Genomic DNA, 27,803 nt, shown 5'->3' on the forward strand with positions numbered 1-27,803 from the left:
GGTTAAGGAATTATGTTACTGAGACCATGTCTGGTGTGTCTATGATGGGACACTAACTTGATTTGGGGCATGCTTAGAGTAGCTGAAAACCTACAAGGAGATATCCCTGAGAGAGAAATCTCATGGCTATAGCAAATGCAGATTGGGCTGATTTTTAATTTCTTTTGAAGCAATGTAGATTAGGATAGCAGCTTTAAAGCAGCTACCGTATTTTTCCATGTATAACACGTCCCCATGTATAAGACGACCCCTATTTTGGGGGACTCCAATATAAGAAATGGAGGGGGGAGTATTGCCCAGGGTTGTTGAGCGGTTTTTTGGGGGGGGCGGTGCCAAAAATCACTAACCAAACTGACAAACGCTACAAATCACAAGTGTTGCCAAAGCCACAATGCGTCTGCTCGCTCGCCGACAGAAGCTGGCATTCGCACGCCCAATTGCCGCAGCGACAGCCAATGCTCAGCAGCCCTTGCCGCAGCCACCAATCGCCCACCAAATCCCTGCTGACAAGCTCCTGCTCGTGGCTGCAACCAATAGCCCGTCTCCCCTCTGCACTATGCATGTATAAGGCGACCCCAGATTTTTAACATTATTTTAGAGTAAAAAACCCTCGTCTTATACACAAAAAAGTACGGTAGTTTGTCCAGCCTGATGGCTCAGTGTGTGAACAACTTTGTGAGCCTCACTAGGTTTGAAAGTTTACTTAGAAAACAATTTGAGTTGGTATTTTCAACTCTCTTAAATTAATGTTAGTAGTACCTTCTCCAAAATAATTTAAAACCATTTAATACATTTACATTAATACCACTTTTCTGGATTCATACCTCTTGGCTATAGATATTGATTGGTAATAGGAAAACAACTTTATGTTTTAATAAGTGTGTATGTGTGTTTGTAAAATAGTTTGTATTTTGGGCAGCAAAATAAACAGGAAATGAAATACATATAATAACCATAATGAACTTTTTTCAGGTCTTCTCAAGATATGAAAAGCATAGGCAATTGATATTAGAAGAAATTTTCACTTCACTTGCAAGGTTACCAACCAGCAAAAGAAGTCTGAGGAACTTCAGGTAATGTACAGTGCTAATTTCTCTCTCCCTCTCCTCCCATCTTTTGAAGAAGTCTGTGTTTTTTTAGACATTTTATTGTTAACCGCCTGCTTCAAGGGGCATGCTAAGCCAAACTATGTCTGCATAACTGCAGGGTTGGGATTTGAATCTAAGGTGCAATTTCAGATTTTGCATACAAGGCTTGTGGCTGTTGGGAGAGTAGAAAACACATCAAATGTCAGATGAGGGAAAACTCCTACCATCCCCTACTTTTTGCTTGAATTTTTTCAATTTTTTTTTAATATGGCTTAACTGAATATTGGTTAACGAAATACCAGTGAGGTTTAGTGGACTAAGACTAGGCAAGCATCTATTCCAATCCCCACTCCACCATGAAACCCCCTGGGTGACCTGCGCCAGCTACTATTACAGCCCAACCTACATCACAGATTTGATGAGATGATAAAAGAGGGGTGGGGTATAGCATAGGATCAAGCCATGCAAAGCATGCCACTCTGAATGCTATAAAGGAAGGGTGGGATAACATTGAAGGAAGGAGGTGTACGAGTGTGAAGCAGGAATGCTTAAATAAGGCATGGGGAAAGTTTGGCCTGCTGACCAAATTAGACCCAGCAGGTCTAGTTTGGCCTACAAGGCTGTTTTCCCCATGCCATACACCTCCTGTCAATCTGTATCTACACCCAGTATTAGGTTTAGGACAGGTAAAGACATTACTGCAAAGGAACAACCAAAAGCTTTGAAGTGCACTCCCAATTGTTCCATAGCACTTGGGAGCTGCTGATCCCTTCTGAAGGTGTGGATTGCTGTCATAGCTCATGGGTGGTGACTGCAATCTCCACTGGGGTTCCTGATCCAAAGCTTTCACATGCTGAAAGTGGGACTTGAATTCAGCATCAACTCCAAGTCCTGCTTTTGTCAGGGGTCTTCCTCTACAACCTTGCTTGTAGTCAAGCTGGGCTGTAGAGCAGAAAAGTTCCCATCCCTGGCTTAAATCATGTAGCTTCAAAGTAAAGTGATACACTTCTGTTGGATCAACTTTTGTTCCAGAAATGTACTGCTCTTTGGGGGAAGCTTATTGCTTAGTTTGAATGCAAAACCACAACCCTATTGTGGGGATAAGATTTGAGATCATTGTAATAATTGAAGCCAATTGAAAAAAATGCCAAGGGTTTTAGTGTTTTCCACTGGTTTCATTTTTAACATTAGTAAAATAGGTTTGTGTTTTTCAACAGACTGAACAGCAGTGACACTGATGGTGAACCTATGTATATTCAAATGGTGACTGCACTGGTGCTACAACTAATTCAGTGTGTTGTGCATCTACCATCAGGCGAGAAGGACTCTAATTCTGAAGAGGAGTCAAATAAGAAGGTGAAAAATGCTTTAGATTTATGTATTTAGCATATGCTCATATAGTTCTTACCGTTATCATCATAAATTCATGGAATGCTGGGCCAGTGATGGGTCGGGCATGGAATGTGGGGAAAGAGCAAAGGGGGAAATGTCAGTTGGTGACACTTGAAGGAGAAGTTGAAAAGGCACTGAAGAGAGAGGAAGCAAGTAAACACAATATATCAGAGAGGAAGAAAAGTGAACCTGGGCAACAGAGCAGATAGACTGAGAGAACTGTGAGAAATGAATATTCAACTAACTGTGTTAACTGAGGTTGAGTTATTTGATCACAGTGTTCGTTGGCTGAGTGAATTATATTTTGTTTTTAAGATAATGAAGTAGCGTATTTACCGAGTCTAATGCACCATTGAATCTAATGAGCACCTCAATTTCCAGAACATTGAAACCAAAAAAAGTATTTGCTGGTGAATGTACTATATTGGCCTGAATTTAAGCCTCACTTTCCCCCCAAATTCCAACCATGAAAAGTTAAAGTGCAGCTTATATTCGCAACCTTACGGTATGCATCCAGGAGCGCAGGGCAAACAGCGCCTACCTTATGCGTAGTTCCCCGTCCTCTCCCCCAAGGCCGGGAAGGGAGAGAGCAAGGAAGGGGAAAGGCTGCTGGCAATGCAGCCCCCCCCCCCCGCCCAGTATGTAGCCAGGAGCAGGGAGAAAGGGAGCAGCTTATATTTGGGTATTTGTTTTTTCAATTCTAAAGGTGCAGTTTATATTCGGGTCTGGCTTATATTCAGGCCAATATGGTAAATGTGCCATCAAATCTAATGTGCACCTTAATTTTCACAGTGTAATTTGTCCAAAAAAGGTGAGCGTTAGGTTCAAGTAAATACAGTATTGTTCATGTTCGTTAGACTCAAAAGTGATTGCAAGGTTGCATCTCCTTGTCCATAGTTGAGAAATGTCTGTATTATACTTGCTGTTGCATAAATCACAACACACATTCAGTAAGCAGGCGCTGTGTTCATTTTCAGGTGGACCAGGATGTCCTCATTACAAACTCATATGAAACAGCCATGAGAACAGCACAAAACTTCCTTTCCATTTTTCTCAAGAAGTGAGTAGAATTCAACTGTTCATCTGTTATAAGTTTTATTTCTGTGTTGCTGTCCATGCAGGGCTTTGTCTCCTTCCACTTGCTCAAGAGGCAGGGATCATGATAAATATTACCCTTACCTCCCTTACTAAGCTCTTAGAATTCTATAATTCTTTCTTTCTCCCTGGAGAATATCAGGAATTATCCCACTCTACCAAAGACCTATGGCATAAATTGGTTGTGTGCAGAGCTCTTAGAATAGACATCTAACGCACATCATTGTTCAGAAAATTTTATAGCCTTTTTGTTACCTTCCACCCTCTCTGGTGAAAGAAGTATCTACTTCCACCATTGCTTAGTAGATCAAGTTTTGCATTCCTCTAGCATACAAAGCACAACACATCCCTTTTTCATTCATCATCATTGTACTTTCCATCAGGGCTGCAGTTCCCTCAGCATCCCTGTCATCAAATGCTCCAATGTCAGATCTGTTGGACAGTTATCACAGTCTGGATATCTGGACAAACAGAGAAAGGAACATTGGGACTTTCCTTCTCAAAATGTCCAGAGGCACTCAGAATCAACCCAAAACTCTCATTCAATGGCTGGCATTCAGTGGCAATAATCTATTTTCATGGACTACATGCAGACACTTCTGCATCATAAACAACCCTTCCCTCATAGTTTCTCTTTTCTTTGTCCCTCCCTCAATTCCGGATAACTCTTGACATTTATGAGCTTGTCCATGGTGAAACTGGGAGGGGCTTGTTCCGGGGAGCCAAAAATGTGTGAGTGCTTTTATATTTAGCGCTCATTAACCTGGCATCAAAAGGATGTTAAGGCATACTTCTTCTCCCAGGTGTGATTATCAGGCTTATTACTGTTATATTGTTCCATATTTATGATTATATATATAGTGCCAGAAAATTCTCACTTAAAATGTAAAAGAAAAATCTAGGATTCATTGAAAGGTGAATTCATTATGTCTTATTTTCCCCTTTTCATTGCTTTCTTCAAACAGATGTGGTAGCAAGCAAGGGGAAGAAGATTATAGGCCACTCTTTGAGAACTTTGTTCAGGATCTCCTTTCCACGGTCAACAAACCAGAATGGCCAGCTGCGGAGTTACTACTTAGTCTATTGGGAAGATTGTTGGTAAGATGCTTGGATTTTTGAAGCAATAATTCTGCTTCACTTTTAATAATGGCTTGCTTATTTTTATGTAAGTTGTGAAAATAGTCTTACTGTACTGAATCTGCATGTTGCATGCAGTGCAATGTGCTTTGAGCTGGTGAAGACTTAATATAAGAGTGATCCTTAAATAGGATGAGGGATGAAGAACAGGCAATTTCACTCCTTTTCCTACTGTTTCTTCTTTTAGACTTTGAATTCTTCTCCCTCCTGCTCTATTATCACTGTTCCATGTTAAGTCTCACCAGTGTTAAACATGGTTACAGAAATGGACTCGATTTCAAAAGCTATGTTTGAAGTATCCTTGAGTTAATGTTGGTCAACTGTAAAGATATGCTAAATGAGAAGCAGAAGAAATTTTCTGACAAATGGAGAGAGGATGGGGAAGTGCAGGCTTTTGATCTGAAGTGGTCTGAATTATATGTGAAATGCTAAATAATGTTACTGAACTCTTCCCATTATTGTAGGAGAGGATCAAGCAATATTGTTTTGAAATGTGAGGGGAATAAAAATGAAGTTTATATATTTTTTTCTTTCATTTTCTTAGGTCCATCAATTTAGTAATAAATCTACAGAGATGGCTTTGAGGGTGGCATCACTCGACTATCTTGGTACCGTAGCAGCACGGCTGCGGAAGGATGCAGTCACTAGCAAAATGGATCAAGGATCTATAGCTCGAATTTTAAAACAGGTTTGAGTGAAGTTATTGTTGATTATTTTAAGGCAGGTTTCAGTGTAGAGATTAGTGTCCATAAAATATTTGGAGTAACATCCCATACAAAACAATAATGAGAAAAATAGCATTGTGAGATTTCTTCTTTGTGTTACTCTCAAAAATCAAGAGTGCTTTTGACCTCTCATTTTGATTAGTTTACCCTTAAAATGTAAGTTTGTGGCAGTTGCCTCTGGGAGCATCCAGTTGTTAGCTGGGGTGATGTGGGAGGTGGAGGGTGAGGGGGAAGAGACAACATTTAATTTCATGGTAAAATAAAAATTTGCTGCAGAAGGAGCAGCCCAACAGGTTTGCTGGGAGATGGTGTTTCACACACTTGCTACTAATTGATTGTGCGTATGACGACTTTGCTTGATTCCTTTTATTTTTGTTGTGTGTTAACGTGTTGTGTGTGACATATTGATGCTCCCGGTGTGTTTTGTAATTTGTTTACTTTAAAGTGTGTTTAGGTCAAATCGATCCAAGTTAGTGTGTTCAGATATTGGGAAGGGTGTGAATTTTATTTAAAATATATTGTGTGTTACAGGTCTCAGGGGGGGATGATGAAATCCAACAACTGCAAAAGGCACTGTTAGATTATTTGGAAGAAAATACAGAAACGGATGCATCACTAGTGGTATGTTGTAGTTGTTTAAGTGAAAGTCTGCTTAACCCTTTCTGTCTTGAAGGCCACATCAGCTGTAGGCCAACCCCTTGAGGTTGGTATGTCCATGTTGGGCATGGCCAAAGTTTGCAGAAAGAAGTCACATGCGCAGGCGCACACCCACACCCACCCACCCACACATCATGGTGCTGCATTGGAAAGGAAGGTCTTCTGCTTACCTTGCAAATGTGCTGGCTTGTTCCCTTTTAAGCTGAGTGAGTAAGGTCTTGGGAGACCTTAAGCCTTTCTCCCTTAGCACACCAATAGAGGAGGTGGCACAAAGGCTACTGCCTTTTAAACTTTTAAACTGCAACTAAGTTAGATACACAGGCATCACAAGTTAAACAGAAAGGTGGTATGTATGGACATCTAAAAGGTTATATAGAGATTGATACCAACAGTTATAAAGTTCATGTTACTTGTAGCTTTCTGATATGAGGCAAAAAACTGGCAAAATGTATTACTCTAGTGTTTTTCCCTGCTGAACTTTACATGTCAGTGTTTTAGTATTACATGCAAATTGCCTCTTTTTACTGTAAATTGTTTTCTGCTTTATACACACCCAGTGTTAGGAAGTTTGGGGGCTGTCCTGACAAGCTCCTGCACTAAAAATATACCACTACACCACCGTTCAGTATAAAAATCCTCATTCTTCAAATTTGGCAATACTTTTTCTTTTTAAAGTTTGTGGGGTTGTAATATAACCTAAGAAAGAGATGACAGAACCACATTTGATGGTAGTTACTAAAACAACTTGAGTGATTTGGGGGGGGGGGGAGTTCAAATAAAGGAGCAAACATGGAAGTGAAAATCAGACATTTTCCCTGCTCCCTTCTTAGAAGTTTGAGAAGCTGAAGCAGGAGTTGCACCTCCTTGGATGTGTCACAAATAAGTTTTGCTACTTTTTAAATGTTATGCTGCTTTTGCATGAGCGAAAGAGAAAAGAATCAAGTATTCAGCGTTGTGGATTTTGGATCTAATTTGCTCAGTACAATGTACTGCCTATACTGACTGGTAGGCTTCCAGGCCGGAATTTTTCCTAGCCCTATCTGGAGATATCGGGAACTGAACCTGGGGTCTTCTGAATGTAAAGCATGTGCCATGCCTTGAGATGTGGCCCTTCTCCTTTATTGGGAATATACCACCGTTGTCATTGACTCTGCTTCCTATCATGTAAGCAGTCCTGTATTATGGACAGAGGCACTCTGGGTAGGTGAAGAGTAGGCCCTAACACTTTTATGATGGTCGCATTTAATAAGCAGTAGAGGAACACGTTCATTTAGTATAGAGTCTAAAAACAGTTTATAATTGTTTTATCATGTTTTGTAGTGTAAATAATCCAGGAGTTAAAGTGTATTTGCAAACTGAAGTAACTCTTGTACATGAAAATGGCTTTGGGTTAAAATCAGCTATATGCAACTCAAAATACAGTTGATAAATTCAGCTATATGTAATTCAAAATGTAGTTGGCTTGGAATATGGAAATGCCCTGCTTCATTTCCAGTAACAAGAACTTATAACAATATATTCTAAAATACTAGTGTCTGCCTTATTTATTTATGAATGAATGAATGAATGAAAATCTATATCCCTCCTTTCTGTTGCTGTAAAAATACTCAAGGCAGCTTTCATCAATTAAAAATATATCCAACAAACAGTAGAAGCAATGAAATACTTTCTGACATTGTCCTTTTTGGGACTTATTTTCCCACACTCTCTCCTGCCGCACCAGTTTTCTCGGAAATTTTATATAGCACAGTGGTTTCGGGACACTACTATGGAGACTGAGAAAGCAATGAAAACTCAGAAGGATGATGATTCATCTGAAGGAACACACCATGCAAAAGAAATCGAGACAACGGGACAAATCATGCACAGAGCAGAAAGTCGCAAAAAATTTCTTCGCAACATCATTAAAACGGCACCTTCTCAGTTCAGTACATTAAGGTGAGTTCCATAGATAGTTCATTTTTATATACTAAACAACATTTGGTGTTCATGTATTGCCATATTCTTCTGTTGATAAGCAAATACTAAAGCAATATTCTACCACTTCATTACAGGATGAATTCTGATACTGTGGACTATGAAGATGCTTGCTTGATTGTTCGCTACTTGGCCTCTATGAGGCCGTTTGCCCAGAGCTTCGATATTTATTTGACACAGGTAAACTGTGCCAGAAGTCTTAGTGAAATACAGTTGGCTTCCTGGTTCCAAACGCTTATGCGGTAGTGTGCAATATCTGTTCATTGTTAAGCGCAGGTATTTAATAGGTCGTGGTAACACCACATGCTTCCATAATTATGTATCAATTCCACAACATTTTTCTTTATCCTGCATGCATTTCACACCTCCTTGAACTCTTATTTCATCTGTGCATTTTTGTAACAAGAACCTTAAGTTAAAAAGGTGTCATAAAAGGATAATGGTCCTTTGCCTACATATACTTTATTTGCATTCTTGAATTTTAAGGATATTACCTCATAAAGTGTATATTCACACATCATAGTAGAGCAGCTTAATAACTCAAAATAGACAATAGTTTTAGTAGTTTGCTTGCAGTGCATGGTACTGCCATGATGAATGTCGTAATTTAGTAGCTTGATTATATTAATACTTAATAGGAATGCAAGCATGTTTGAATGGGTCACCACGTTAGGCCTCCAGAAATACAAGTGTACTCCTACTTTGTTTAATTTTTTGGCCTTCATTGTGGTTCATGACCAGAGTGGATTAAAAAAGCAGAAAGAATAATGAAGTAGCTACTTGGAGGACTTGATCGAAAATTAACACACAAAAAATCAAAAGAAAACATACTTAGATGCCTCTTTAAAGAAGGCATTATCAACAAGCAAGCAGTCATATTTTATATCACTCTGGGCCCAATCCACCTAACATTGCTATTGCACAGCCTCCATTCATTTCAAGGGGCAGGCCCTCCACAAATCCACTTACCGGGGCAAATGTCCCTCACCTAGGCTCAGTGCTGTGGCCTAGATGTTCTCTTTACCTTCTCCCTGACCATATTTGGTACAAGCAGCCAAGGCTCACTGTAGTGAGTTCCAGTGCACTGCTGCATCTGCCCAACAGTGCTATAGACAGGATAGTCTATTTTCCTGGCCCCAAAATCATGCATCTTTGGTGAGGAGGAAGTGCTTTCCCTGTGATGGCCAATGAAAATCCTACCTTCTTACAGTTCAGCCAGCCGTAATATTCTCTGGAGTGGTCTTCAGTTCACATCATTCTTGAGAAGTGTCACAGGTAATGGAGGCACCTGCCCAGCCCATAAGTGAATCAAGTGGGACACAGGGTGCCCCTACCCAATCTCCTTTTGGAATAAGCTGGGCTTTGGAGCAGGCAAATACTTTCTGCTTCTGCCAGTTTCAAATGTCAGCAAGACGTAAGGCACCTCTTGCCCCCAGTCCTCCACATATGCAAGTGTGCACATGTTAAAGAAGGAGGGGAATGTTGGCTATTTCAAATAATGGCTTGGCTACTGAATTGTGGCAAAACATGTAGACCTTTCACATGGAGTGAAATGGGGTGGTGCAATTAATATGTTTGACTGAGTGCCCCTTTGGTGAGGTTATGTTTAGATTTCTGGTAGCTGGTTTTTCATTTTATTTCAATTCTAGCATGTTTCCTCACTTCATTTTTGTTCGTTAAACATTGCGTGCTACTTTTCAAAAGCAAATAAAATGCCATCTTTTTGTTTTCTTATTAGATTCTGCGTGTGCTTGGTGAAAATGCAATTGCTGTTCGAACAAAAGCCATGAAGTGTTTGTCTGAGGTTGTTGCTGTAGATCCCAGCATTCTAGCCAGGGTAAACAAAGAAAACACTCTGTAACCATACACACATTTTCCCATTCTCACAGGCAGCTTTTATGGTTTCCCTCACTTTGTGTTTCTTTCTTGCTTGTTGCTTATAGCTTGACATGCAACGTGGTGTCCATGGACGGTTGATGGACAATTCCACTAGTGTACGAGAAGCAGCCGTGGAATTACTTGGTCGGTTTGTGCTTTGTCGACCACAGCTTGCTGAACAGTATTATGACATGCTGATTGAGCGAATACTGGTATGGCTACTTTTAAATTCTAACATTTTATAAGTTCAATTTTTACATAGCTCTTTATGATGAAATAAATATGATGGTCCTCTGTTCACCTCTGTTGAAACATAGTTTCTGACAAGCATCTCAAACTGCAATAGTGAGCATTAAGAAGATTTTTTTCTCCATTTGTAAGGATTTTACACTAAGTGTTTTAGCTTATTAATCATGGTACTGTGTGGTCATGTTTTAATAGACATTATATTAGTTATCTGTTGCTAATCAGCTTCTAATAGCTGTCCTATGTGTTGTAAGATGGGTAACATGCTTTTTTTCCAGTATTAAATTTTTTCTTTCTTTTGCTTCTTCAGGATACTGGTATTAGTGTCAGGAAAAGAGTCATAAAGATTCTTAGGGATATCTGCATTGAACAACCAACATTTCCCAAAATTACAGAAATGTGTGTGAAAATGATTCGCAGAGTCAACGATGAAGAAGGCATTAAGGTACAGTAAACAAATCACTTACTACAGGGGTGAGCAGCCTCTGACCTGTGGGCCCATCTTGGTCGGCAGGGGTTCCAGTTTTGCCTGTGAGGCCATTTCCCTCAAACCAGGCCCACCTTTCCATCTGCTGAAGTCATGGCGTGCTGCTAAGGCAGGATTAAACCCTGTCCTCATGCCCATCAGCTGACATCCTGCCTTAGCAGCATGCCATGTTTCCAGCAAGTAACAGGATTGTGCAGCCGGGACAGTGGGACTGAGCAGGGATTAAAGCACTTCTCAAAAGCAGTGTTTGGATCTCCTGTGAGCAGTGGGTGGTTGCTGCTTCAGCAGGGTGGAGGTTGCTTGACTGAGGCTATATTGGTGCTGATTTCCCTTCCATTCAAGTTGAACTGTTAGTGATGTGTGTCTACTGGATTGTGCTTTTTGTAGACTCTTGTTGGTAGTTTAGAGTCTGTGGAAAGCTACTTTTACCTAATCAATATCTATCCATTTTATTTCCAGAAACTGGTAAATGAGACATTCCAGAAGCTGTGGTTTACTCCAACTCCCCATAATGACAAAGAAGCAATGACCAGGAAAATATTGAACATTACAGATGTGGTATGAGAGTGCTATTGTTCCCATTGACTAATGTATCAGTTGTGATAAATTGAGTTGTGTCTGACGTGTTCTAATATTGTTATTGTCCTTGACATGATTGGCCATTATCCTCTGTCCCTAGTGTTGGTTTATTCTTTAAAGACTGAGAATTCTCATACTGTAGCACTCAAGCAAATGTTGCAGTTTGCACACATCTCCCTTGATACATGTAAAATTCTCTGGGTCTTTAGTGAGGTTCCCTATAACTAATCAACTATTCTAGTATAGCATGTATGTAGGATTGAAGTTGATTAAGTAAACATAACGTTAAATGGATTCAAATATTTTCAAGAGAGTTTAACAATACTCTTGCAGTACAGTGGTACCTTGAGTTACAAACGTCTCAGGTTACAAATGCTTCAAGTTACAAACTCCGCTAACCTGAAAGAGTTACCTCGAATTGAGAACTTTGCCCCAGGATGAGAATGGAAATTGTGTGCCGGCGGTGCAGCAGCAGCAAGAGGCCCTATTAGTGGAAGCACGCCTCTAGTTAAGAACGGTTTCAGGTTAAGAACGGACCTCCGAAACAAATTAAGTTTGTAACTAGAGGTACCACTATACAATATTTTTATAGTTTTCATTTATATAAAGCAGATTTCATGTTTATTTGACATTGTTTCCAAAAACATATTTGGTCTGCTTTGGTCTTACGTTGATGATTAATGAACTTTGATGGTGTTTCAAATATTTGAGATGCTATTCAGAAACCTATTAGTACTATGAATGAGCATGTCACTTTACAGAGTCTAATAGGAAAGCGGTCCTACTTCAAAAATAATGTAGGTTAGACAGAGTGAAGGGACAGTAACATAAAGCAATAGTCATAAGGTTAGAAAACACTTACATTTGGTATATTACTATTGTGGGTGGCGCTGTGGTCTAAACCACTGAGCCTCTTGGGCAGTTCGCAATTGGCAGTTCGAATCCGCACGACAGGGTGAGCTCCCATTGCTCTCTCCCAGCTTCTGCCAGCCCAGCAGTTCTAAAGCACACTAGTGCAAGTAGATAAATAGGTACCACTGCGGCAGGAAGGTAAATGGAGTTTCCGTGTATTCTGGCTTCCATCACGGTGTTCTGTTGTGCCAGAAGCAGTTTAGTCATGCTGGCCACATGACCCGGAAAGCTGTCTGTGGACAAACACTGACTCCCTTGGCCTGAAGCGAGATGAGAGCTACACCCCATAGTCACCTTTGACTGGACTTAGCTGTCCAGGAGTCATTTACCTTTTCTTATTGATGTTTTAATATTCACATATGTTACTGTAGAAAAGTTACATGCAAATGAATTTTCATTTTCTCTTAGGTTGCAGCTTGTAGAGATACAGGGTATGATTGGTTTGAACAGCTTCTTCAAAATGTAAGTAACTGTTCAGATAACTTATTTTTTTCTAAAAATGGAACTCCCTCAGTTTGCGGTTTATACTGAGTGGGGTAGGCTGTGGAATGGGAATTTGAAGGTGAAGGTGGATTCTTGAGGTTGCTTTTTGGGAAGCCATTTCGGGGCGGGGGGGTTGCCAGGAGGGTGTGAGGAAAGTCACTCTCCTCCAAACCCATTACACACACTTTTCTTTTGCTCCAATGCACTGCTTGCAAATTATTCGCCTATTGACAGTTGCTTCCCATGTGTGGCAGAAATATAGTTCTTTGCTATTTTACATGCTTTCTTATGAAGATGGCTTGTATATTCTCAGAATCTAGCCATGAGTATCAACATTGTCCATATTGTGTATCTTTGCAGTTGCTAAAATCTGAAGAAGATGCTTCATATAAGCCTGTAAAGAAAGCCTGTACTCAGCTTGTGGATAATTTGGTTGAACACATTCTGAAGTATGAAGAATCTCTGGCAGGTAAAACAGTTATTTGCATTCCATTCATAAGCTATGTAGAATTTTTTTGTGGGTAGCAGAGTTCCAGGTGGAATTCAAGTTACTCTTCCACATGACTGTACGAATTATTGCAGAAGTGTGTTCATAAATAACCTCATGTGGTGAGGTGTGTGTGCCTCCAACACTGTTAGCTTTCAAGGAGGAATTGGAGAACCCAGGCATTTGGTGGCTAAAGAATACTGTAAGGGCCATCCTGAGATTACTGGATGAAATGTTTTTACTTGTAACTTTTTAGATATTTTTAACCGTAACTGTTTTAGAATGCTTTTTAAAATTTATTGTGGATGTGTTTGCTGTCTTGGTCCCCTTAGAGGGGAAGAGTGGGATATAAATTCAGTAAATGAAATACACTTGACTGTGTGATTGTGTAGCTAGAAAGCAGGTACAGGAGGACCTGTTCACATTGAGAGAAAGCATCTTATGACCCAGCCTTCAGAACTATATCCATTACAAAATGAAGCACACAGTGCACTTTTCTTGTGCACATTTTATGGCCTTAAACTGAATTGCAATAGTTCTGCACTTGTGAAATAAAAACCCATCTAAATAATGTTCCCATGGAAGCCTTGAGTGTCGCAGGGGAAGCAGATGTTGTCATATCAAACCAGAAAGTAGACAGGAACAGGATAATAGGCAACTCCAAGGGGGCACTGTTGGATGAAACATTCTCCTCCTAAGGCATCTACACCTTGCTGGTGGAGCTGGCTGGTTTGTTAAAGAGCCCTTGCCTTATTTTGTAGCCTTTGACTTCTGAAAGACTGAAGTACAGTAGGGCACTCATTCTCAAGTCAGAGGAGGATGGTAGCACTGTGCCTCTGATGGGTGAAGGGGGGAAATGAGATATTCACAGTTCTCACCTCCCCAGGAAGCAGCACATGGACCTGGCCATTGCAAGCAGTTTCAGTTCTAATTCTGCTTGTTGATTTAATTGTCCATAATATATTCAGGACACACAAAATACTAAATAATATTAACAACAGTTTTTGTATATTTTAAAATCTCAATGGAATATTAGTTAAGTGTGTTTGTGTGTGCACATGTATATACATGTATGGTTACATTTTCCCCCTTATTTTTGCAGATTCTGACAATAAGGGTGTGAATTCAAGTTGCTTGGTAGCCTGCATAACCACTTTGTTCTTATTCAGCAAAATCAGGCCCCAGTTAATGGTCAAACATGCCATGACCATGCAGCCATATCTTACCACTAAATGCAGTGTAAGTACTCCCTACTGTTTCCCCATATTGCCTCTGTTTATGTTATATGAAACTCATGATCTGAAGTGAAAATTGGAAGCAGCAAAGTTATTGGCTTTCCCTATTGGCTTTTAGGCACCAGGCCTAGGTAACCTATTTCCAGAGGAATTTGGAGTTGCCCTGATTTACTCCTTTTTATATATATATTGGTTAGCTAGATAGGAAACAGTTGCAAACATCTTGCTGCTTTTAAATTTGCAAACTGGAGATCACGGGTTGGGGAAAAGGTTGATAGTCCTCTCTTGTGCCTCAGAAACCATTCCTTTTCAGGCAGATGACTCTTCTTTAATTCAGGGTAGTTTCAAACCTTATGTGCCCAATAGGTTTGCATGGTCTCCAATACTTCCCTCGGCAAATGGGTAAAGTGTGATAACATGCAGACAGTGTGTGTACACATCAGAAGGGACCTTATTAGACAAATATCTCTACATGTTAGTCATATATGCCTTTTATGTTTGCTTCAGGGCAGTTTCAGCTCCAGGTTTTGGAGATGGTTTCCATGCCCCACCCCCAGTAAGCCTACCTCCTCACTGCAGCAGGTCTAGGGGGCCCTTTACTGTGAGCTCTGTTGGGGTGTGGGCTCTTGTCATATGCCCATTTGTGTCAACCCTTGCTGATGCTAGTTGAACATTTATTTATTTATAATAAAGTTGCTAACTTTAAACTCACATACTGGCAACTGTTTTTTCTATCTGCAATATAATTTTTAATATTCCATTCAAGGAGTATTTGTAAACAGATGGAATTGATCACTAGGAGTGATTGTTACTCACTTTATTGAGATAATGTAGTAGTATAACAGAACATGAAGAGTGTAGAAGCTTAACCATATGCAATGTTTTTCTGTAGAGTCAAAATGATTTCATGGTGATCTGCAACGTTGCAAAAATTTTAGAATTAGTAGTGCCACTGATGGAACATCCGAGTGAGACTTTCCTTGCTACTATTGAAGAAGATCTCATGAAGCTTATAATCAAATATGGCATGACAGTAAGTTTTAATTTCTACTTCAAACTCATTTTGCATTAGCATGGTACTCATGTTAAATATGACTTGACTTCATATTTTTGTAATGGTTTTTACTGCACTTTATTGGCATTAGTCTTCTTATAGAGATGTTAGTTTTCGTATAGAAAAGAAAGCTAGAAATATATTAGAATAAAATTGTATTCTCATAATAGCCCCAGAGCTTTCAGCTTTTGACATTTGCTAAAATAAGAGCAAGATGTTGATTTCTCCACTGACTGCTTTGTATTGTCTTAGAAATTACTTCTAACAAAATCTAATGTGTTCTGCTTTGTTTCTAGGTAGTGCAACACTGTGTCAGCTGTCTTGGGGCTGTTGTAAACAAGGTCACTCAGAATTACAAATTTGTATGGGCCTGCTTTAATAGATACTATGGTAAGTAATTTTTTATGCAGAATTTTCATTATTTTAAAGTTAATTAAACATCTAATAGGAAAAGAAACTATGAAGACAAGTATTCTTCATTTTTTGCAGGTGCACTTTCAAAATTAAAAAGTCAACATCAAGAAGACCCAAACAGCACTATACTTACAGCAAATAAACCAGCACTCCTTAGATCCCTTTTCACTGTTGGTGCACTGTGTCGGCATTTTGATTTTGATCAAGAAGATTTTAAAGGCAACAGCAAGGTAAACATTCAGTATTTATTTGCTTACTACTACATTTGGATAGACTGACATTTTGGGGAAAAATAAACTTAGATGAGCAGATTTTCCTATGTGATTACTTTTTAAATGAATGAAAAAATTTTCAAGCTTTTTCCCCTGAATTATCCACATTGTTTCCCCTTTAAATAGGTTAACATTAAGGATAAAGTACTTGAGCTGCTGATGTATTTTACCAAACATTCAGATGAGGAGGTACAAACAAAAGCCATTATTGGTCTAGGTAAGAACATCAAAATACTGTGGTATTAGATGCACACAGATTTGCCTATAGTGGAATTCTGCTACCAAAGTTCGGTTGATGGAAGTAGGAAAGAGAGCTTCTACTGATTTCTGCTTTCCCCTGCAGCCTCCTACATACCCCTCCATCTGCTCCAGAGAGTTGGTGGATGGCAGGTGGAATTGGAAATTTGCAAGGGAAAGGGGAAATTGGTGGGAAAATGCCTCCTGTCCCCTCCTCCAGAAGTAACCTGCATTGGATTGAAGTTGCTTTGATGAATAGCAGTTACCTTTGCATTTGTTGAACAGACACTCAGGATTACTTATGAGTTCTTATGATGATTCAGAGCAATTGCTATTTAAATATAGGCAGTGACCATTTTGTGCTGACATGAGGTCCTTTTGGATCCAGAAGGGGGCGGAACAGGGGCAGGACAGGATAATATGCACTCTGCTGACACACACAGGGGCCAGGAATGGAACCCCTATGCAGAATGGTCGCCACCTGTACAGTATTCCATGAGGATTTGCTTCTGTGTTGAGATAGATTATTGTAAGAGTTTGATTCTATGCAAGCAAGTTTTACACTTCAGATAAATTCTAATGCTTCTAAAACGGGTTAGTACCCACTTTATGTATCTATATACTTTTTGTGTCCTGTCGTAAGGCAGCTGATACTATTCCACAATTTGGCACAGTATCTTTTCAAAAGGAATTTGAAATAAAGTTGCCTGCAAATATGAATGTGGCCCCATTATAAACACTCAGGACTTTCTTTTAAAATCTGCTTCAGTAAAAGGATATACCAAATTGTATCATCTTATTTTCTTTCAGGGTTTGCATTCATACAACACCCAGGTCTAATGTTTGAACAAGAAGTGAAAACATTATACAACAGCATACTCTCTGATAAGAACAGCTCAGTAAACTTAAAAATCCAGGTGTTAAAAAATCTCCAAACATACCTCCAAGAGGAAGATACACGGATGCAGCAGGCAGATAGAGAATGTGAGTGATGAGCATTGTTGCACTTTAAGTAAACATTTTAAAGAAGTAATTAATATCAGGTAACTGCAACTTAGTTTTCAGTTCCATCTCTGATGTTGTTTTCACAAAGAGCTTTCTGTGCATTGAAAACTTTACAGATAATGGGATAACAAATTAGGAAAGATCTATACGTGCAGCAGAATGAAATGGTTGAATGCAGTTTAAGCAGTAAACCTCAGGTGTATAATCACATTTTGAATGCACCCCCAAAGTAAAAACATATTTGCAAGAAGAAAAGTGGCATAGCAGTGAAAGGGCTGTGCCAAAACCGTATGTGTGTTGCTTTTCAGAGAAGGTTTCTTGAGAGGGAGCATTAAAAGCATAGCAACTACCACCTGGAGTATGAAGTGGTACAGTCTGCTCTTCCACTTTAGCCTTTTTCATATGTAGAAAAGGACTTAAACAATGGCTGTTAAAAGTAGTTTCTCCATCATTGGAGGCAGCTACCCTGGAGTGGATTACTCCTCCCACTTGCTTCAGCAGGCGGAGCTTATGCAAATTATTCAAAGAACCTTTGTCAATGGCAGTTGCAAAAGTAACTGCTGTTTTCCAGTTTCTCACCTACTTGCTCTAGAGTGATGGGGCTTCTGAGGAGCTCTGGCTCAGTTTTCAACGATACTTAGATTTTTTTCGAGCAATTGCTTCAAACTTTTCCTTCCCTCCTAAACTTGGAATTGGTGGCAGGTTCTTTTAGAAGAAAGAGTTGTCTGGATAGTTAAACTAGAAGGCACTTCCCCTTCCAGTCTTTCTGCTACCTCTGTAGTAAACCACAACAGAAATGATATTGTGTGGTTTCATATCCTGAAATAAGCAATGCTTTTCTCCTGTAGCGGTAGTGAAACTTTAAGCATTTGCAGCTGAAAACAACCAAGAAGTTTATGCGCCTCCATGTTTTTGACACAGGTATCAAGCTTGGGCTTAAACTGTATCTTTTGATCTTCAGCGGTGATGGTGTTTCTCAAGAGGCCTTTCAGTCATCCCAATTAGTGAGGAGGCACATGCTGAAATGTTGTCATGTTATGCTGATGAAATGAGTTAGTAGGGAAGAATGAGATGCTGTTTCTGTGTTTCCAGCAAAGCATACAAATGTTGGACCAGGGATTTGGTTAGGAAGGAGTTAAGCAGTACGACTAAAAAATTGCACATACCTCCTTAGGAAGCCTGTTCCCAACCTGTGTTCCATATAGTATGAAAAACCATATACATGTACATAATGTGATAAAAAGTGTTGATAAAACATCTCCTTTCGTTTCTGTTTTTTTCATAGGGAAAAAGGTAGCAAAGCAGGAAGATCTGAAAGAAATGGGTGATATTTCCTCAGGGATGAGCAGCTCTATCATGCAGCTCTATCTCAAACAGGTCCTTGAGGCATTCTTTCACACGCAGTCCAGCGTTCGTCATTTCGCACTCAATGTTATTGCACTGACATTAAACCAGGGTCTTATCCATCCAGTTCAGGTATGCAATTGCATAATTTGGGCTGCTATCCTATATACACCTGCTTTGAAGTAAAATAAAAAAACGTATTCACAAAAACCTTTTGCACTTCTTAATCTGCAAATTGATTTACGTTTTCGGTAATACACCAATGAGCTGTTTATTTGCAGACTTATAGACAATGACACAGGAACTGGTGGTTTTCTTTCATACAATCTGTAATCTCTTAAGAGGTGCTCCAGAAAAGGTTCAAAGTTTCAAAAACTACCACCTGGTTAAACTGTTGTGCTATTATTTGAGTGACTTCGTCAGATATTTTTGTTTCTACTTTGCGGTTCTTAACTGAAATCAAGAAGTAAATTACACAGTTTTCACAGTGTAGCTCTGTGGTGTTCACATAGCCTTTCCAGACCTCTTTTTATGGTGCTCTGCAGGCTATGGATATTTGTAGCATGTCAAACATGTACAATATAAAAGGAGGAAAATATAGACATCTGCAGGCATATGTGAAGATTTTACAATGTTTCTATCTCTCTTTCAGTGTGTGCCATACTTAATAGCTATGGGCACAGATCCAGAGCCTTCTATGAGGAACAAAGCAGACCAGCAGCTGGTGGAGATTGACAAAAAATATGCTGGATTTATTCATGTATGTATGCTTCTGTTTGTTGTGCTTATTTTTGTTCCTTTCCAGTGAAGCCATTCAGTAATTACTTCCAAAATGGGGAACAAACCAACAAACCAGTCATTTATTATATGGTCACAGACCTGCTAATAAAATGGGGAACGGTGGTGGAATGTATTTACTGACTAGTACAATTTGATCTGATATTAAATCCTGTTTTGGAAGTAATGACCAACTTTAGTTTACATTTATCAAGATCTGTGCACAGGGAAGAGATGATGCCTGATGCACAATCCTAGCTTGCTAAATTGTGGTTAACAAACTGGGAATGTAGATATGAACTCTGCCTCAATTCACATTATAACAAAAATGCTTGCATTGCAACTAGAATAGCTCTAGAAAACGCACATATATTTTCTCTTCCTTGGCCTAGAAAGGCTACAAATATTAAAAACACAAATAATTCCCCTAACTGCAGCATGTATATCAGTGTGTCAAAATTGTGCATGTTTGCTATAAAAAAGCAAATGATTTGAAAATTGTTCACTAGAAAGCTATTGGGGAAACTGAAACAGATAACTTTGAGCTCAAATCTTTGTGGCAACCACTTTCTGTTTGTCCTAAGCAAAATGAAGACTTATAAATGTTTTTAACTTCAGATGAAAGCAGTGGCTGGTATGAAGATGTCATACCAGGTGCAGCAAGCAATCAACACTTGCCGTAAAGATCCTGTGAGGGGTTTTAGGCATGATGAATCCAGCAGTGCTTTGTGCTCACACCTTTACTCCATGATCCGAGGAAACCGACAACACCGACGAGCCTTTCTCATTTCCTTACTCAACCTCTTTGATGACACAGCTGTGAGTCTAATGCAGACCTTTTCTGTACTCTTTTTAAAAAGTGCTTTTGATGAAGTATGATCTGCTTTGGAGAGAATATTTGGTTTTGAAAATAGTATAAAAGTTGCAGTATAATAACTGCATAGAAATTAAGTAGTGGCACGTTGAACTTTGGCATTTTTTTTTTATTTCTTTCATTGTCTTGAGCAGCCGTCCCCAATCATGTGCCCTCCAGATGTTTTAGACTACAATTCCCATCATCCTTAACCATTGGTTATGCTAGCTGGGGCTGATGGGGGTTCAGATCATCTAGAGGGCACCAGGTTGGGGGAGGCTGGACTGGAGAATTGCTAACAAAAATGAAGTTGCATTCCCTCTACACAGTGCTAAACTTGATTCAATAATATTTATAGGTTTTCCTAAATGCGGGATTCCATCCTTAGGGTTAACAAGGCAGTTGCTTGGTCAGATTTGAGTTTTCACTTCTTCTCCTTGACAGGAGTGAAACCCATCCCTCTCTCTTCCCAGAATGCTTTGTGGCTTTCCTGTTTCATCTTAGCTTCCTTCCAATGCCAAAAGAGCTCTATGTTTTTTTTGGCACAGCCCCTGTATTTATAGTTGGAGTGGGTAGAGGCACCAGGAGACAGAATCCATTCCTTCTGTGATGTTTCAGTGGCTACAATTGCAAGAGCTTTTCATGCTCATAACTTGGAATAGGCATAATGGTTTGTATTCAAAGTAGTAGGAATCCACTACTTTGCCTTTGCACAACGGAATCTCCTCCATGCCGTCTAAATGTGCCAACTCTGTAGGGCTGAGATGTCTTCAGCCACCCCCCCCCAAAAGAATCTATTGGGACAGGGCTGAGCCTACCAATCTTGAGGGGCCAGGTCTTGCAATGGTTGTGGGCCTTGCGGCACACGCGATGTCACACTTGGAAATCCCCCCTCCCCCAAAAAATGTTGGGTGGAACTCACTGGATACTGTATTCAAGGAGCAAGAATGTGGCATGGAGCTCATTGAGCACAGAAATGATTGTATATGTGTATCTGTCTGTGATTATTTTCTTCTACTTCCACAGAAAACGGAGGTGAATCAGCTTTTGTACATAGCAGACAATCTAGCCTGTTTTCCTTACCAAACCCAGGAAGAGCCACTTTTTATAATGCACCATATAGACATCACATTATCAGTTTCTGGTAGTAACCTTCTCCAGTCATTTAAGGAGGTAAGTGGAATTATATTATACAACATTGCCTCCCTCCTCCACAAAAATAGCTGTTTACTTGGCCGTTTTCCTATGTCGTGAAGGCTGAAATTTCAATTCAGTGGAGCAGGGTCAAGATATTAACTAATATGCATGAAATTTCAGATATAGCTATATAATCCCTAGTTTAGTAAGATAACACCTTTGGAGCAGGCATTTTTTTAAAAAAAGTTTATGAACCACCCTACTGCCCTACCCTCTGCTGGGCTTTCCTGGTCCTGGAAAGTCGTCTTATGTGAAGAAAATGAGACTAGGCTGAGTAAATTAGGCCTTGCCTTGTCTTCACCCCCTGCACGCAGCCGATTTTTATTGATTTGACTGCTGTGGGTTTTTTTGTTTTGGTAAACCACTTTGCAGGTTTTTAAAAATAAATTTTATTAAATAAATAAACAATAATTATAAATAAAATAACACAAGCCAAAACACATGCATCCTGTAGATTTAAGTATCTGTCCATAGTCGCCTGCTTGTTATCAGAGGCCCAGAATCCACATTCCTTTGTAAGAAAATATGAAATAACGCAAAACAATTTTTGCAGGCAAATAAATAAATGTGTGTTGGGGGGGACGACAAGAAATTTTCCACACTGGGTACCACATGACCTTCCTACGCCTCTGCCTTACAATGGCTTTGCCTCAAATCTACCTAGTCTAGGCAGAAACATGGTATTAGGAAAGCCAGACAAGAGTGTATGTCTGTGTACTGTAACCAGATCCATGAACCCTATTGCTGTTTTCCGAACGTACCACAAATCTTGTGCCTACCAGCTGGGGCCCTGCACTCCCACTGCAGATTGATCACCCATACATTAAAAAAGAAATGCTGCAACCATGTAAGGGGCTGCTGGTAATCAAGTTAAGCAATCCTTTGTCTTGTGGGACGCATTGAATGTATTCTGAGTTGAATATTTAATAGCTTAGATGTGTGTGTAGTTCCTTTGAGCCTGCTTTCCCAAAATCTCACCACTTAATTTCTCTTGATAGTTCATACGGGTGAATGACTACATGTCAGAACGGTTTTCAAATCCCTTTTTATAATATATTGATAATGGTGTTTGCTATTTTTCTAAACTACCTGCCATTTTCTTTCAGTCTATGGTGAAATATAAAAAAGAAAGGAAGCCATCATCTGATGAAGAGAGTGAGAGTGAAAGTAACAGTGAAAGTGACAGCGACAGTGAGGAGGAAGTTCACAAACCCCGAAAGTTGCGAAAACGTGCAGAGTCTGATTCAGATACTGATGAAGAGAATGATATAAATGCTGTCATGAAATGTTTGCCAGACAATTCAGCTCCTCTCATTGAATTTGCAAATGTTTCCCAGGGCATATTGTTGCTGTTGATGTTAAAACAGCATTTGAAGAACCTCTGTGGATTTTCTGACAGGTGAGGAGCATTCAAGTTTTGCTTACTTTATCTCAGGAGTGGGGAAGCTTTTCAGTCTGGGAGCTGCATTCTTTTGCGAGCAAGTTCTAGGGTGTGCATGGCAGTGATGGGTGGGGCTGGAAGCAAAACTTGGTGGAGCAAGGGATGTGACTCGTACTATAGGTTACATTCCAGGCATGCGAAAGTCAGATCTTTCCTTCGGCACACCCAACCCATCTCTCCAACCTTTATTCAGGCAAGCAAAGCTATTATCACAGTTCAGATGCACACCTCACAGAGTGTTTGTTGTGGGGGGAGGAAGGGAAAGGAAAATGTTAGCCGCTTTGAGACTCCTTCGGGTATTGATAAAGCGGGATATCAAATCCAAACTCCTCCTCTTCTTCTTCTTCTTCTTCTTCTTCTTCTTCTTCTTCTTCTTCTTCGAATTTTGACCTAAGGGACTCAGAAGAATTGCTTATAGATTCTACTTTCAAAGGATGTGGGGAAATATTATTAACTTCAAGCATTCATTTTGTTTTCTTGATAACAGTAAAATTCAGAAATACTCTCCCTCTGAATCGGCAAAAGTATACGATAAAACAATAAACAGGAAGGCAGGAATTCATTTCCATCCAAAACAGACGCTAGACTTCCTTCGAAGTGATATGGCTCATTCCAAGCTCACAGATGAAGTGAAGAGGAATATAGTCAAACAGTACTTAGATGTAAGTATTGAGAGCCTGCAGAATTTTAAAAAGGTAAAGGTACCCCTGCCCATACGGGCTAGTCTTGACAGACTCTAGGGTTGTGCGCTCATCTCACTCTAGAGGCCGGGAGCCAGCGCTGTCCGCAGACACTTCCGGGTCACGTGGCCAGCGTGACAAAGCTACTCTGGCGAGCCAGAGCCGCACACGGAAACGCCGTTTCCCTTCCCGCTAGTAAGCGGTCCCTATTTATCTACTTGCACCCGAGGGTGCTTTCGAACTGCTAGGTTGGCAGGAGCTGGGACCGAGCAACGGGAGCGCACCCTGCTGCGGTGATTCGAACCGCCGACCATACGATTGGCAAGTCCTAGGCGCTGAGGTTTTACCCACAGCGCCACCCGCGTCCCCTGCAGAATTTTACTGCCTATCAACTTCCTTATAAAAACGCTTGAACTCTGTTCTGAAATACTTTTAAGTTTTTGTTATTTAGAAGGTGAAATATGAAGAGCAGTGGCTACAGGCTGAAATTGTTTTTTTCTTCAGAGGTGAGGAATGGAGTATGCTGACTTCTTCCACTGCAAGTTGCCCTCTTCAGTTTGCTTGCTGAAGAAATGTGTATCTAATGCACAGAAGTAGGCAAATTAAAGGCTATTGGATGAGCTGCAGGTTGCATCATTTTTCCATTGACAGTGCAATGTCATTGGGTTGGGGTGTCACAGCGAGCTTGAGATGGTCCATGCAAAAATTAACGTGTAGGCTCAAGCTACATGTGACATCGCAGAATTTGCCACTGAGCACAAGCTTTTGCTTTCACACATTACCAACATACCCTAGTGTGCTGTTGTCCCGATCTGGGTTGGGGGCCCCCCATGCCTTCAGTCTGCATTATGGGCTGCAGGGGAGTCTCTGTTCGTTCTACTGGGCGCTTTCTACCGAATGCAAATTTCATGCATTGGGCCTGGCCCAGAAATGGACCACAGAGCAGGCAAAGAGTCAAAAGACTCCCTCTTGGGTTTGAGTTGGTGTGGTGCTAGCAAAAGTTCCCCACAATTGCCAAAAGTTAACATTGAGGCTCTAATATGTAAGAGATCTAAAAACCTTGCCCCCTTAAGTCCTATTAAGGAAGAGCACAATCCTTGCTTTCTCCAAGAAAAGATGTGTCACATGCTACTAAATTGATAGTGTACTCCACAAATTGTCTTAAGGTTACTCCCATAAGGCTTGGCACACCATCTCCTTCCTTTTTTTCTTTTCTGTTTTCCTGACTCATTTTAAGGTGGCGCCTAATCTTCTTTCCAATATCCTTTCTTAGTTCAAACTTCTCATGGAACACTTGGATCCTGATGAAGAAGAGGAAGATGGAGAAGTGTCAGCTAGCACAAATGCTCGCAACAAAGCTATTACCTCGCTGCTCGGAGGAGGCAGCCCTAAAAACAATGCAGCTGAGACAGAGGATGATGAGAGTGATGGGGAGGATAGAGGAGGAGGCACTTCAGGGGTGAGGCGGAGGAGGAGTCAACGTATTTCGCAGCGTATTACGTAAAATGATTTTATGTGCTTATAAATGTCAGTCTATAATAAAATGTACACTGAGTAATGTAATCAATATGGAAAAAAAAACCATTTTGTAGATAGAAATTCTTAACCGTTTATACACCTTTTTGTAGAAAGTTCTAACAAAAACAATAAAAAACATAGAAGAGATTTTATCTAGCATAAAGTTTAATTTTCCTTTGGAATGTACTGTGTGTATCCTTTTTATTGTTGCCAAGTTTTTATGTAGCTTTATGATTCATTTGTACATATAATTTTATATATCAATAAGAGTTAAAAGACACGGGTACAATTTAATATGTGATTTTGCAAGGATGTTAACCCCTTGGCGCTGGCGGTCGCGGTGCGTCTCATTGCCGGCAATGGAATGTGTGCCGGGAAATCCCAACTCCCGGCGTCAAGGGATTAAAAGCAATAAAAGCAATAATTTCACTCAAGTTCTTTTGTGTAACACTTGGTCTTTTTTCCCCTCCCAATGTTTTAGTCATTGAGAAGGTCAAAACGAAATTCAGACTCTACGGAGTTGGCAGCACAGATGAATGAAAGTGTTGATGTCATGGATGTCATCGCTATTTGCTGTCCAAAGTACAAAGATCGACCACAAATTGCAAGAGTAGTACAGAAAACCAGCAATGGCTTCAGTGTTCAGTGGATGGCAGGCTCCTACAGTGGCTCCTGGACTGAGGCTAAGCGCCGTGATGGCCGCAAACTGGTGCCTTGGGTAGACACTATTAAAGAGTCAGACATTATTTACAAAAAAATTGCTCTAACGAGTGCTAATAAGCTGACTAATAAAGTGGTTCAGACTTTACGATCGTTGTATGCCGCCAAGGATGGAACTTCCAGCTAATGCATTTGTACATGCAGCCAAATTTTACAGGAAATGAAATAACAGAAAAAAACTTGAAATATCAACTTTCTGGCAAAAAAAAATCATTTTAATGAAGAGTAAGAATGACACCTGGGATGCAGGAAACAGAAGGAAATGTTTGGTAAACATTTTTGTGGGAGCTTCCTTCGCTGTTGTGCAGCAGAAACTTCTCAGTTCATTTTTACTCCCACTGTATAATAGTTTAACAAAAATTGTTTATATCTTGAAAAAAAACCTTTCTGTTTTAAAAAAAAATAAACAAGTGAATGTTGGAAATTAGTCTGTTAATGTTCTTAATAAAGTGTTCTTGGAGTTTAACCTAGCAGCGGATGGCTTTCTTTAGCTTAGCCCAGTTTCCAGGGAAGCATTGTTTTTCCAGGCTGTAAAATGGCAGAATCTCCTGGATATATAATTTATTCTGTTGGGGGAAAAAGCATGCAGTATCTATGACCTATCTGCAGGAGGAGTTTTTGTAAATGTAGATTTTGATGTATTAGGTCACCCTGAAATAATACAAGAAAAGGGATCCCCAGCAAATCTGGTGGAACGAATACTGCAATAAATTTTTTTACTTCTCTTTGTTACTTGTCTGTTTCCATTTGAATTTCTTATTGTAAAGATCTGTTTAAATCCATTTATATTATTTTGCAGTCTTTTATGTAAAATTTACTATATCAGTGGTTTTCAAAGCAAGACATAAATATTGTTTATACAGTTTGTATAGGCTGACTTCTGAATAATTGGTATCTTTTATTTTTATCCCTTAAAAGGGTGTAAACACAAGTTAACTCCAGGGTTTTATTGTATCCTGCAATATTTAGTATTAACTATATATGATTTAGCACTGTGCCAAACACATTTTCAAGAGTACATTTTGATATAAAAAGAAACTATAGTTTATGCCTTGTATGCTTCAATTTCTTTCTAATGCTGTCTATATAGCAATGTTCAAAATTTGAGTGGGGGTGGGAACAGCCATCACTCTCGCCTGAGAAACTAGCAATGGATATATTTCACTTGGTTAGGACATCAGGAGATCAGACTGCTCTTGACCAGGAACAATGTACGTGACCCAAGAACACCACCTGTGCATTAGGATCCTATTGTTGGATATATTTTTATGTGAATCAGAAAATCCTAGCTGCACTAGTGGTATTTTCACTTAACTGAATTGCAGTCATAGGGTGCAAATATCAGAGGAGTAAATACGGATTTGTAACTGATTAATTGTGCTAATATGCTCATAAGTTATTATCTAAAAGTTAGGGGTCAGAACACTTGGTTGTATTGTAGTTACTTGAAATTTCTTTTCACCTTTTACACAGCAGAAATACTACTTAAAACTCTGGAGTGGTTGCTTCAGTATCATCACCAGGTTTAAAAGCAGCTTGACTTTCTGAGTAGTAGTCCCCCCCCCCATTAACGTATGGAGAAGAAATTAATAGCATCCAAATAATTAGCAGAGAACTACTTTAAAGTATTTTTGTTTTCAAGCTTGTATAAGAGTGGATGTTCACCAAACATACAATTTTGGGATGCATTTATTTTATTCTGCAAAATAAAATAAATGCATGGGTGTGTGTGTGTGTGTGTGTGTGTGTGTGTGTGTGTGTGTGTATTGGTGGGGTGGGATTTTTATTACATCAGTTTACAGAACTTGATCTGTTAGGAATAGTAGAATAGTATTCAAATCCAAATACATTTTCTTATACAGAATTCAAGAATTAAACTGACATGACTAATTCTTCATCAGAATCTATTTAAT

General features: G+C 39.7%; 1 protein-coding gene across 3 annotated transcripts in view; it reads left to right on the plus strand.

Moving 5' to 3' along the window:
* Positions 1–26,938, plus strand: part of NIPBL (NIPBL cohesin loading factor) — a 122,445-nt gene extending 95,507 nt beyond the window's left edge. For 2 of the 3 annotated variants that reach the window (XM_053408424.1, XM_053408427.1), the window contains 28 exons: positions 973–1,073; positions 2,306–2,444; positions 3,458–3,540; positions 4,541–4,673; positions 5,257–5,400; positions 5,969–6,058; positions 7,818–8,032; positions 8,149–8,251; positions 9,810–9,908; positions 10,015–10,161; positions 10,506–10,640; positions 11,142–11,240; positions 12,582–12,635; positions 13,017–13,125; positions 14,246–14,382; positions 15,271–15,411; positions 15,729–15,822; positions 15,922–16,076; positions 16,245–16,335; positions 17,166–17,339; positions 18,646–18,836; positions 19,357–19,464; positions 20,100–20,300; positions 21,361–21,507; positions 22,638–22,930; positions 23,460–23,634; positions 24,926–25,111; positions 25,652–26,938. In XM_053408424.1, the coding sequence (XP_053264399.1) occupies positions 973–1,073; positions 2,306–2,444; positions 3,458–3,540; positions 4,541–4,673; positions 5,257–5,400; positions 5,969–6,058; positions 7,818–8,032; positions 8,149–8,251; positions 9,810–9,908; positions 10,015–10,161; positions 10,506–10,640; positions 11,142–11,240; positions 12,582–12,635; positions 13,017–13,125; positions 14,246–14,382; positions 15,271–15,411; positions 15,729–15,822; positions 15,922–16,076; positions 16,245–16,335; positions 17,166–17,339; positions 18,646–18,836; positions 19,357–19,464; positions 20,100–20,300; positions 21,361–21,507; positions 22,638–22,930; positions 23,460–23,634; positions 24,926–25,111; positions 25,652–26,017 (4,110 nt within the window). In that variant the 3' untranslated portion in view covers positions 26,018–26,938. Of the gene's footprint in view, positions 1–972; positions 1,074–2,305; positions 2,445–3,457; positions 3,541–4,540; positions 4,674–5,256; positions 5,401–5,968; positions 6,059–7,817; positions 8,033–8,148; positions 8,252–9,809; positions 9,909–10,014; positions 10,162–10,505; positions 10,641–11,141; positions 11,241–12,581; positions 12,636–13,016; positions 13,126–14,245; positions 14,383–15,270; positions 15,412–15,728; positions 15,823–15,921; positions 16,077–16,244; positions 16,336–17,165; positions 17,340–18,645; positions 18,837–19,356; positions 19,465–20,099; positions 20,301–21,360; positions 21,508–22,637; positions 22,931–23,459; positions 23,635–24,925; positions 25,153–25,651 lie in introns of all 3 variants that reach the window. The other variant, XM_053408425.1, reaches the window with a different exon arrangement.
* The last annotated feature ends 865 nt before the right edge of the window (positions 26,939–27,803 follow it).

The sequence above is a fragment of the Podarcis raffonei genome, chromosome 11 (assembly GCF_027172205.1).
Source record: "Podarcis raffonei isolate rPodRaf1 chromosome 11, rPodRaf1.pri, whole genome shotgun sequence".
Classification (NCBI taxonomy): domain Eukaryota; kingdom Metazoa; phylum Chordata; class Lepidosauria; order Squamata; family Lacertidae; genus Podarcis; species Podarcis raffonei.